General features: G+C 41.2%; 1 protein-coding gene across 2 annotated transcripts in view; it reads left to right on the top strand.

Moving 5' to 3' along the window:
* Positions 1 to 12,751, top strand: part of Wdr41 (WD repeat domain 41) — a 50,339-nt gene that overhangs the window by 15,754 nt on the left and 21,834 nt on the right. For both annotated transcript variants that reach the window (XM_028871659.2, XM_037209498.1), the window contains exons 3-4: positions 8,336 to 8,384; positions 10,434 to 10,565. In XM_028871659.2, the coding sequence (XP_028727492.1) occupies positions 8,336 to 8,384; positions 10,434 to 10,565 (181 nt within the window). The remainder of the gene's footprint in view (positions 1 to 8,335; positions 8,385 to 10,433; positions 10,566 to 12,751) is intronic.

The raw sequence follows: 12,751 nt of genomic DNA, 5'->3' as shown, positions 1-12,751 counted from the left end.
CTTATTTGTTCCTTTAACAAGCATATCATTTAATCACCTTTAAAATGCTTATTTTCAAATTAAAGTATGACTTCAGGTATAAGCTCTTACATGTAAAGAAATCATCAACTTTATCTTTTTTTTTTTTTTTTTTTTTTTTTTTTTTTTTTTTTTTTTTTTTTTTTTTTTTTTTTTTTTTTTCAAGACAGGGTTTCTCTGTGTAGTTTTGGTGCCTGTCCTGGATCTCACTCTGTAGACCAGGCTGGCCTCGAACTCACAGAGATCCGCCTGGGATTAAAGGTGTGCACCACCACTGCCCGGCCATCAACTTTATCTTACAATGACAAAAATGCCTGAAAAGCAGGTGATACTTAGACCCATCAGTTCCGTGATGGGTCATCAGCATGGAAAGGATGAGTTTGACGAATTTCTGGAAATCCAAATTAGACTAATTCAAGGCTGAGAGATGCCAGGGACTGCATGTTTAGGGGAATCTCCACAATTTTAGGGATTGACAATCTTATCAAATGCACAGAAATTCTAGAATATCGTGGCTCATTGGAGTAGCTAAGGGATGCGAATCAGTCAGCAGGAGCAAGGCTTCACGGAATTCCCCTGAGAATGCACAGCCGCAGCCAGGGAGAGGAGCAGGGAGTGCGATGGGTTGCCATACATTGTGGATGAAAAACAACGTGTGAAGCAGAGAAGGCCTTCTACATAGGCCCCCCAAAGACTGGGCTGAGTGATAAACTTTGCGCTTTCCCGCATCTGCCCTCCATCCCAGTGTCTTAGAGTTGAGAAAACACAAGACTAATATTTAAGAACACTTGAACTCAAGATGGCAGAGACAAACAAGGACACCATAAGGACTTGCATTCTCAGTTCCGTTTATCTAAAAACCTTCAAACATTTTTACCCATTTATATTATTTAGAAGTGTTTTTAAAATTTTAAATATCTTGGGATACTTTTTAGCTATCATTTTGATACTGATTTATAGTTTAAGTTCACTGTGTCCTCGTGACATATTTTGTATAATTCCTATTTGTTTTAAGTTGCAGTTTCTCCTATAATTTGTAATTCAGTCTTTCCTGGGGAATACTTCTCAAAAGCTCGAGAGGACAATGTATTCTGCTGCTGTTACATTTGTATTCTATGTGCTCTTCAAGTCATGTGTACATTAATGAGTTTCTGCATTCTGGATGTATTAATGACCAATGAAAACATGTAGCAAGCACATCTCTAACAGTTTACACCCACAGCGATTCATCAGACTAGGAAGTGCTGCATGATAAAGATTCATAGATACAGTACTTGTCATAGTTACTGTGATCAGACACCATGATAAAGTCTACTTATGGAAGAAAGAGTTTATTGGGGGATTACAGCTTCAGAGGGTTAGAGTCCGTGACCGTCATGTCAGGGACCATGCATGGCAGGCAGGTAGACGTGGAGCTAGAACAGTAGCTAAGAGCTTACACCTTGATTCACAAGCTGGAGGTGGAGAGAGCTAACTGGGAATGGTGTGGACTTTTGAAATCTCTAAGCCCATCCCCAGAGACACACCTACTTCAACAAGGCTGTACCTTTTAATCCACCAAACAGTTCCACCTGGGATTTAGTTTTGGATGAGCTGCTGTAATATGACCACTCTTTAGTGATCTTTAGAGTTAAATAGATAATTCTAGCCCACAGATGACCTCCTAACCTTTTGTTAGTTATCTTATGAGAGATGCCAGTGTGTAGCAAAGTAATTGGTTTGCTTTTCAGAGCATGGTTTCCACTTTGGAGCAGTACCAGTAAATACAGAAATGGCCAATAAATAAGTCAGCCATAGAATATATATAAGAAAGCTGAAAGGCTGACTAATCTACAAAGTGGGTAATTGACCTTTGATCAATAAAAGTTGGCTGTGCTTTCATGCATTAGCACTGAGCATTGTTTAGAATTAACTTGGTTTGCTGCTGATTACATTCCAGTTGGCCGAGAGGTGCTCCCTGTCTCATTTCTAAGCCCTCAACTCTCATGGAGAACTCATTTCTCTTTGTGAGATTCAAACATGATAAACCAATAATGAGAAGTTAAAAATCGGGTGTAGGGAAAAAAAAAAAAGTAGTTTAAACCTGCAGCCTTTCTGAATGGGTGAAAAGCAATTATAAGGTTTTGCGGAATCAATAGAAATTGATGTCTTATACCAAAGGAAACTTAAGACCTTGAGCCCCGCCCTCACTGTTCTCACTCTATAATACAAAGGAATCAATGGGCCCCCAAACCAAGCCACTCAAGATTTACTTCCAGCAATTACTGTTGATACTCAAGGTAGTGTTGAGTATTTGGATTTGGAGAGCAGGTCATTAAGCAAAGAAAAATGAAGTTTAAAAAATTTTTTTTTCCCAATTTTGTTCTTTGAGAGCTGTATAAGTGTATTCAACATATTTTTGATGATTTTTGTCCCTTTGTCTCTCCCTTCCAACTCTACTGGTAAACCCCCCCCCCCGCCCCTCCCAGACATTGCTTTCATAACTTAATGGGCTATTTTTCAATCAGTTACTTCTGCTGGTGTATATATGGGCTTAGGACAGCCATTCTCTTTTTACTCACCAGAATTTGTAAGCCTCACGTTTTGAAGTGATGAACATGAACGGTGTATATGCATTTGACACGAACTGTTGTGTGCTTCTAACTAGTTAGCTAAGGCATCTTAATAGTCTTTCCATTAAAAATGTGTAGTGTTTCACTAAAAGTTACTTAGCCACACGACTGTCACCAACGTTCAAAGGGCTTCGTTTGGCCCCATGCAGGTTCCCCAGCTGTCAGTCTAGAGTCAGTGAGCTCCAACTAGCTCGGGTCAACTGCCTCTGTGGGTTTCCCCATCATGACCTTGACCCCCCCCCTTACTCATGTAGTCCCTGCTCCCTCTCTGTGACTGGACTCCAGGAGCTCGGCCCAGTGCTTCGCTGTGGATCTCTGCATCTGCTTCCGTCAGGTACTGGGGATGAAGGTTCTATGATGACAGTTAGGGTAGTCACCAATCTGATTACAGGAGAAGGCCAGTTCAGGCACCCTCTCCACTATTGCTAGGAGTCTTAGCTGGGGTCATCCTTGTGGGATTCTGGGAATTTCCCTAGCACCAAGTTTCTCCCTAACCCCATAATGGTTCCTTCTCTGTCCCTCCCCCAATTGGACCATCCCCTTGTGTGGCTTGGGCAGTTTGTGGGGCCACCGGCGGTGGGACCAGGATTTATCCCTAGTATATGAACTGGCTTTTTGGAGCCCATTCCCTATGGAGGGATGTCTTGCTCAGATTCAGTACAGGGGGGAGGGGCTTGGTCCTGCCTCAACTTGATATGCCAGACTTTGTTGACTCCTCATGGGAGGCCTTACCCTCTCTGAGGAGTGGATGAGGGGTGGGGTGGGGGGGAAGGGGGGGTGAGCTGGAGAGGGAAGGGGAATTGTGGTTGGTATGTAAAATGAAAAAAATATTTAAATAAATAAAAGAAAACCTGCTTAGCATCTGCCTGATTGTATTTGATCTCTAACCCGTAACTGTGGGAGATCTGATGAGGGTTTTGAGTGAGAACTGAGTGTGGGGTCCCCTGAGCCTGTGAAGACAGCAGGAGACTGAGGCTGAGCATGAGCTCGAGTGGGTGGAGGTTAAGGAAGGTGTTGGGGAGGAAGTGAGAATCTGTGCTCGTCATGTAGGTTGAAGTCCACTAGAGAGACCGTCCTGTAGGACAGAGTCGTCTCCATTCATTCCTCATTCTTCTCTCCTAGTGATGCTTCCCACCAAGACTGTTGACTTGACTCAAGACCTCGGAGAGCTTGTTTTATGGAGTCCATTACTGATCTTGGAGGGAAGAACCTCAGATTGTCCAAATGACATAGCTCTTAGTGGACCTCCATTTATAAGTGGTTGTTAACTGTGAGCAGTTATATGCAGTTCATAGTTGGCTTTCTTTTTTCTCTTACTAAAAAAGCCTGAATTCAACTAGATGGGAATAATAGTATGAAGACAACTTAGGTATAATTCTGAATCATTATCATTCATTTAAAGACTGCTGTGCTTCTATTATTATTAATAACTGCTGTGTTGTTATTAATAACAAGTTGACAACGTGGAGTGTAATTGCTGTATAGCACTGTGTTGGGGGCCTGCTTGAAAAGAGTGCTCACTTTGATTTTGTTATAATATAGTCATTATGATGAATAATACTGTTTCCTTGATAGGTATACATATGGGATTTTTTACTCTACATAATGTGGAGGGAATGAGGGTGGAAAGGAACTGAGCTCTAGCAAAGTTCATTGTTGCTTCCTTTTCCTGGCCCCCGACACACTTTTCTTACCTCTGTGCATTTGAAATATCTTCACTGAAAATAACCACCAAGAAACTGCAACCCTCACCCAGTTTATATTTTAAGAAGACCAAGAAGTCAAGATGAGCAAGGGAGAGGTCTTGCCTTTCAAAACAGAGTTGACAGGTCTTTACAGAGGAAATAATAGAATTTAGCTCCATCCCTGGACGTCATCCCTGTCAGGAGAGTCAGCTCCTCAGCGTACTGTCCTGGACTGCTTTACGTCACAGTGTTAACCAGTGGGAGACTAAACATCTTCTCCGTATCTACCTTATTTTTACATTCTATCAGGTTCTTCTTTGTAATCCTGTCTGTGCTTTATCTGTGGACCCTTAATACCTGGCATGGAATTTACAAGATACAAACATTTGTTAAATTAGTTTACAGAATGCAATGTTAGTGTAAGTGAAAGTATCACTAAAAAGATTCCAGGGTTCTTAATATATCACAATTCCTGACCTCAAATTATATATATGACAGCTGTGGTCAGCACAGACAGCCACTGTAGTTCCATACAACCAGACCCATCAGCCAGCAGGACAGAGTAAAGAACCCAAAAATAAACCCATGCAGCCACAGCCACCTAATGCTTGGCAAAAGTGTCAAAGTGTATGCAGAGGGTAAGGGATAGCCTATTCAATGGGTTGTTCTAACTCACCTGGATACCAGCCTGTGGAAAGACAGAATCCATATCTGAAGAGACAGGTCCATATCTCTCACTCTGCACAATGAAATATTAAAAAAAAAAACATATTAAGGACCTTAATTTAAAATCGGAAATACTAAAATTGCTATAGGAAAATGGAACACACTTCAAGATACAGGTGGGTTAGAACTTGGTGAATATGACTCCCAATAGCACAAGGAATAGTCCAGAAAATTAACAGGTGGGAATCCATGAAATTAAAAAGTCCTCACAGCAGAGGATGCTATTAGCAAAGTGAACAGATGGCTGAAGAATTGAGGAAAAGTCTTTGCCAGAAATGCTTCAGACAGGTGTTAATACCTAGGATCTAGGGAGAGCTGCAATCAATCCCCCAAACTGCTGAACGGGCTAATGAAATAGACAGTTCTCAAGCATGAAACCCAAGTGGCCAATGAGTATCTGTAAGTGTTCCAGGGGCTGGGAAGATGTTCAGTTGATAAAGTGCCTGTCGCAGAAGTCTGAAGACCACAGTTCAGATCCTCAGCACCCACACAAAAGTCTAGAGGGTCAAGTGCATCTTTACCCCTGGCAGGAGGAAGGTGGAGGCAGATCCTCAAGGCTTGCAGCCAGCTAGGCCAGCCAGGTGATGAGCGCTGCACTTTTTGAGACACCTTATTTCAAAAGATAAGGCAGAGAGTAGTACAGGAAGGCATCTAATGCCAGCCTTTGGCTTCTACATGTATGTGTGCGCACACATGTTACAAATATACACATAGAAGCCGGGCGGTGGTGGCGCACGCCTTTAATCCCAGCACTCGGGAGGCAGAGGCAGGTGGATCTCTGTGAGTTCGAGGCCAGCCTGGTCTCCAAAGTGAGTTCCAGGAAAGGCGCAAAGCTACACAGAGAAACCCTGTCTCGAAAAACAAACAAACAAACAAACAAACAAAAAAAACAAATATACACATAGAACTAAAAAAAAAAAAAAGGGAAATCGGCATTCCATATCCTTAGCTATCAAGGGTATACAAATTAAAACTGCTTTCAGGGGCTGGGAGATGACTTCAAGATTACTTGCCTACCCGAATTAGGATTTGGGTTCAGATCTCCTACACCTGTGTAAAAAGCCAGACTTGGCTGTTTGTGCCTGTGATGAAGAACATACCCAAATGTTCCCCTCTGGCCTCTGTGAGCACATGTGCGCGCACACACACACACACACACACAGAGCACTTAAATCTACACTCATGAGCATGCATCTCTCTCCCTCTCATATGCTGCAAGCCACAAGAATATTTTATAGAGATTCAGCTGTATATAATAAAGCCATACCTATAAAGATCAAGGAATTTTTCTAGAGTTATCAAGGAATACTTGGTGTTATTCATCTTTTAATATTCAGCTGTTTCTTGCTATGAATTTCTTGTGTGCTCATATACTACTAGGTCATACAACAAATGCTTAAACTTCTCAGATCTACTGCTGATATATTAGGTAACACCCCTACAGAGCCTAGGAGACAGGTGGACTGTAGATGCATAGCTTTGTTTCTTGTGCAAATGAAGCTCAGACTTTCCTTCCCCAGTCTGGCCAAATGGCATTCCAGAGCATTTGACTCAGGACAGAGGGTTTTTGTATATCCAGGTATGAGTGAAGGCTAGGGCAGAATTCCTGGCCCAAGTAGAATGGCATGGCCAGAGAGAAGAGACCAAGGCAGAGTTTCTGTAGATGGTAGGGCAGAGTCACATGGCTGGAGAGAAAGGAACAAGGTAGATCTTTCATAGAGAATAAGGATTTGGTCAGGTCGAGAGAGTAGGAAGAGAAGAAATGAGCATGGACAGAGAAACTGAAGATGAAGATGAGATTGAAAACATAGGAGTGTACTAAAACTATGAGAGGACAGAAAAAGAAGGGACAGAGAGGAACTGACTGTCAGTCAGGACGGAACTGAAGCTGTGTAGATACGAGTTTGTTATAGAGAAATAAAATAAACAGATGTGCCAGGCAGTGGTGGCACATGCCTTTAATCCCAGCACTTAGGAGGCAGAGCCAGGTGGATCTCTGTGAGTTCAAGGCCAGCCTGGTCTATAGAGCGAGATCCAGGACAGGCACCAAAACAACACAGAGAAACCCTGTCTCCAAAAAAAAAAAAAAAAAAAAAAAAAAAAGTAAATGAACATAAGAAACTAGTGTACGTAGATTCTTTTCCCTCAGATAACCCCACGTCTTCCCCAGGACTCTAGGAACCTTCTCAGGGCAGGCCCCTGGGAAAATTCCCATACTCATACACACACACACACACACACACACACACACACACCACATACACTCTGCTTTAAGATTCCCTCTTAAAGCATATTGTCAAGAAAGCAGGTGACAATAAATGCTTGCAAGGGTGTGCTGAAATAGGAGCTCTTATTCACTGCTGCTGAAAGAGTATGGTCACACAGACATTATGGGAATTAGTGTGGAGGTTTAGTCAAAAATTAAAAGTAGAACTACCATAGAGCCTAGCTATATTACTTCTAGATACATTCCCAAAGGACTCTATATCCTGTCACAGACAGATGTGCACATCCATGTTACTGATGGATTATTCAGAATGTCAGGGAAATGGATTATCACATGTGTCCATCGCCATACAAATGGATAAGGAAAATGTTGTGCATGTACACAATGAAATTTGATTCAGCTGTAAAAAAATGGAGTTATAAAGTTCCCAGGAAAGTGGGTAGATCTATAAAGTATTATATTAAGTAGTGTGTCCAGGACTCAGAAAGGCAAGTGTTGTGTGTTCTCTTTCATGTGGATCCAAGCCTTTAATGTTTAAGTCTGCGTGGGTATGAGCTTTAGTGTAGACTATGAAGCTAGAAAGGAGTGTGGAGAGCATGGGGTGGGGGTGGGGGGGCAGAAGAGCATGTGACGAGAAAGCAGAAAGCAGGCTGTTGGAGTGGAGAAGAGTCAACAAAACCAAACTTTGTTGGAAAACGCCATAATGAGACTTATGCATTGTATGCTAGTCTTAAAAAAATGTATCACAAATCCTGACACAGAGGGAATAATTCAATTAGTTGTTAGCCACTATTAATAGTAATATAAATATAATATCAACATGTTAATATTTGATCAGCATATTGAAGCCAACACAAATATATTAATATGAACAAAGATACTAAAAAGTCTTATTAATATTTAATCTATGTATTATAATTACTATATTGCTGATAGCCTTGATACATTCCTATAACAAAATACCAGATATTAATACCTATTTCCAAACATAATTTTATTAAAATGATATTACATGACAAGTTTCATCACTTAACTATCACTAATGAGTTTTCTTCTTGGCCTCTTAGATTTGCATCTGCTGGCGATGATGGAATCATAGTTGTGTGGAATGTCCAGGTAAGTACCGATTACATATGGACTGTAATGAATACATGACCATATGGTCAAATACTTATTCACTAATACTGTGTAGGGTATGTTGGCATGTTATCATCATTTGAGATTGGTTAGTACTTGAGAAAGGTGAGTTAGAGAGACTTGTTTGCAACAGAGACTAGTTTTTCATAATAAAGAGAGAAGTTTAAGTGCTGTTTTGTGTGTGTGTGTGTGTGTGTGTGTGTGTGTGTGTGTGTGTGTGTGTGTGTGTGTACAGAGGCCAGAAGGGGACATTGAATGTATTCTTTGTCATAGACCCACACAGCCATGTCTGGCTTTTTACAGTTTGCAACAGGGGCTAGTATTTCATATTAAGAGAGAAAGGTTTCTGTAAGATTTTTCTACCCTGACAAACAAATGCTATTTTGTGAAAAAAGTATTAATCTTTAAAACCATATTTATTTTAGCTGTGTGTGTGTGTGTGTGTGTGTGTGTGTGTGTGTGTGTGTGTTGTGGGGGGTGTCTGCAGAGGCCAGAAGAGGTCTGAACCCCAGGAGCTGGAGTTACAGGAATAGTGAGTCTCTGATATGGGTCCTCTATAAGAGCAGCAAGTACTCTTAACCACGGAGCCATCTCTCCAGGCTCTGAGAGTTTTGATCTCACTGAACAGACTTTAGGCATTCAGCTATGCAGTGACATCAAAAATGAATTGCTATTTTCTGTAAGAGGGAAAATTCTTCATTGCACTTTGTATGATCGCATAGTAGAAATTCTTCTCACATTTGGCTTTAATCTGTGTAATGGGAAGTCTGTTTTTCAAGTGTACTTAAGGACTGCCCAAATTTCCCGGGGCCTCTCCCTATGTTCTGCCTTGTACAGGTTGCTCCTTCGTTCAGGTTATCTGATCTCCCTGCCAGCCCTCATTTCTCTGTAGTCTTGCTTAGATGGAGGCATCCTTTAACGTCACAGTGTCCGCCCGGTGGCTCCCATCCTCCTTCGCCCCACACCCAGTGTTCAAGTGCCCCCTCGACATTTCGCATATACTCTACACACACGCTCCCACGTTCTTAAAATCATCTGTGGAATATATATCATGCCTAACACGATGCAAATGCTGTAAGGAATAATGACCAGAAAATCTTTTCATGTTCAGCACAATCAATTTATTCTGTTTTGATTGATTGACTGAGACATGGACTGGCCCAGATTGGCCCTGAACTTATGTCTCCCTGCTTCAGTATATTGACATCTGGGATTACAGATATATACAGTCACTCAACCTCACACACATTAAAAAAAAAAAAAAAACCACTGTAATTTTAGCTAAGATTGGTTGGATCAGGCCAGTCACAGTGGCACATGCCCGTAATATTAGAGGTGTAGCCAGGAGGACCAGGAGGTCCAGGCTAGCCTTAGCTTCAAGATAAATTTGAGGCAAGCCTGGCCTACATTACTGTTTCTAAACAAACAAAAAGTAAAATAAGTTGAAGCTATGCTTCTAAAAATGATGGGTGCAGAAGACCAGCTGTATTGTAAACACAGTCATGAAATCCTGAAGCCTTGGGAAGATCTGAAGTTTATTTATGTTGTATGTTTCCACTTGGGAGGTCAGAGAGGTCTTGGAAGAAGACATTGAGTGGGTGGAAATGTTGCTGGGTAACGTATGCTGGAGACCACTGTGCCTTTATTTCTTCTGTGCTTAAAGCTGTAAAGAGGTTGGACATATGCACACACATCCCAAGGACTCCCTGTTTTCACTCTACAGAGTAAACTGCTGCTGCTGTTGCTACAGAACTTACACAGTTCCTAAAACCATAGGAAAGATTATTTCTTTAAACTGACTATGAAAATATGCTAAGTTAGCATACTAACTAGAAAATAGTCAAAAATATTCACAGCTGCTTTTTGATACTTGTTCAGATTATATCTGATTACTTAAAATTTTTTAATTCCAAACACATAATTTTAAATGGCATGTATGTTTATTTACTACATAGCTATTCTTATTGTTGTTTAAGACCCTTCACGTTGGAAAGGGTAAGTTTGTTAACATTCTTACTTGTGTTGCAGACAGGAGAGAAGCTCCTGGAACTCAGAGGACACACCCAGAAGCTAACGGCCATCATTGCATTTCCCCCTCTGGACTCCTGTGAGGAGGGCAGTCAGCTCATCTTGACGGCCTCGGCTGACAGGACCGTCTGTATATCCTTACCCCGAGAGTGCGGTGGCCAGGGGCCCAGTGCCTGCGTGTCTGTGCATTCTGATGGCAGAATGATTTTCTCCAAGTCTTTACGAGATGCTCCCTGAAGTGTTAGGTGAGGAAGTAGCAAGTCAGGGCTTGTAATTCTTAAGACCCACGACTGAAGCAGCTCTTCGTAGAGTGTGAAATTACAGTTCTAGAGTCAGTTACATCACGTTGTGCAAAATGAAGGAATAGAGGTTGTGGGCTTAAAATGTTATCTCAGTTTAGGGAAATTAGGATGATTTGGGCCGGGAAAGAATTCATTTCCTCCTCATGTGTGGCCCTCACTGTGAGACCCTGTGTGGGTCTGTCTGCACAGTAGTTAAATCTTGGCATTTCCAAACAGTTTTTGAAGTGAAGTTACTTTTGCTTTCCTGTACTTTCCAGTTAGAATTTACAATACGACAGAAATGCCGATGTCCTGTGAAGTGCTTTTGTTTGCTCCAGATTACTGTGTTTTACACGTTGACTTATTTAGTCTTTAAAGTGGCCCTACGAAGTAAGAGTTTTTGCCATTCTCACAAGTGAGAAGGTAGAGACAGAGATGGTGAGCAACTCACCCAAGGCACATGGCAGGTAAGGCCGAGTGGCCAGCAGCCAGGCTGCTGCCAGGGTTCTGAAGCTGTGGCAGACCCGTTCCTGATAAAACAGTGTGTGGTGACTGCAGTTTCTATTACTCCCTTTAAAGCATCAGATTGGCCAGGACCAGTCTAGGCCTATTTGAAATCTGTTAAGTTTAGAAGTGAGCCCAGAGGGGCATGGTTTCCTAGGCCTCTCTAGAACCAGGACATGTGACTTGGTGTCCCACTTTGAAACAGTTTCTAGATAAATTGTCCATAGGTGAGAAAATGTCAAGAAAACAGTTAAGTGGGATAACCTCTGTGTGCTCACGTGGGATGCAGTCAGACACTTAGGCCAGGCTAGACCATCACTGCTGCTCTTTTGAGGAAAATATTATCTTCTGGATTCAAGCCCTTGTCTTTTTCTCTGTGTTATAATTTCTGCAGAAGTAGAATTTAAAATACAGCATCTTTTTTAGGCCATTCCTAAGACGCTGTGCTAGTGTTAGAGACAATTATTAAAGTTGCTGTCACGGTTCAGGGGTAAGATGCTGGGACACTTGCCTGTAAGCTGTGACATCACACACAGCCATTCCTGTTACTGAGTCACTCCTATTTAAAAGAATCCCAGAGAACTTTTACACTCATTTTATCCAGATGGATTCTAAATTTACTCTCCGTGGACATTCACTGTTAATTAAATGTTGATGGTAGGTTTATTTTGTTTTGTTTTTTGTTTTTTTAGTCAAGTAATGGTCCACATTTCTTAGTTTTGAGCATTAAGGTTTTCAACAGTGAAGTCTGTAGAAAGACTGTGAGGGTATTAGAACTGAGAAACTTAAAGCTAGAAAAATACCATCTTGTAGCTCGAATTCTAATTGGTTTTATTAATAAAAACCAGGAGTCAGATATCAGAGTGGAAGCTTGAAAGATCAGCAAAGCAGAGCAGCCAGCCACTAGAAAGACTTCTTCCCTCTAGGAATCCTCAGACTGAAAGAACCCAGCTCCTGCCTCCATCTGCTTTATCACTTCCTATCTCTGCCCAGCCATATCACTTCCTGTTTCCTCCTCCCAAGTGCTGGGTTTAAAGGTGTGTGCCACCACGGCCTGGCCTCTAGTGGCTAGCTCTGCACTCTGATCTCCAGGCAAGCTTTGTTTGTTAGAGCACAAACAAAATATCACCATTATCATCTAGTTAGGGAGAGAGCTTTCTTATGACTGAGTAGTTTGTTGAGTGTGACACAAACTTACGAATATATAGGTATCTTCCTTTTTATAATGAACTGCATTTGAAGTGTGAAGTAGAATTAATAAAAAATAATCAGATATACTATTAACTAGATTATAAAATTAACTTTAAAATTTTAATTTAAAATGTACATGATACATGATATAAAATGTATTTGCCATGCATTTATATTATTTACATTTACAAGTATATGATATATTTATATGATATGGAATGAAAGGACATAGGAAATAGTGTTAAGAGTTTATAAAGATCATCATGTTCCTTAAGTCAGACTAAACCCTCACCATGTGACTAGAGGCCTTATAGTTCTTCTCAGTGCACACACAGTCGGAGA

The sequence above is a fragment of the Peromyscus leucopus genome, chromosome 11 (assembly GCF_004664715.2).
Source record: "Peromyscus leucopus breed LL Stock chromosome 11, UCI_PerLeu_2.1, whole genome shotgun sequence".
In the NCBI taxonomy this organism is placed as follows: Eukaryota; Metazoa; Chordata; class Mammalia; order Rodentia; family Cricetidae; genus Peromyscus; species Peromyscus leucopus.
The sequence above is the reverse complement of the archived record's forward strand: the minus strand, read 5'-3'. Positions and strand labels throughout refer to the sequence as shown.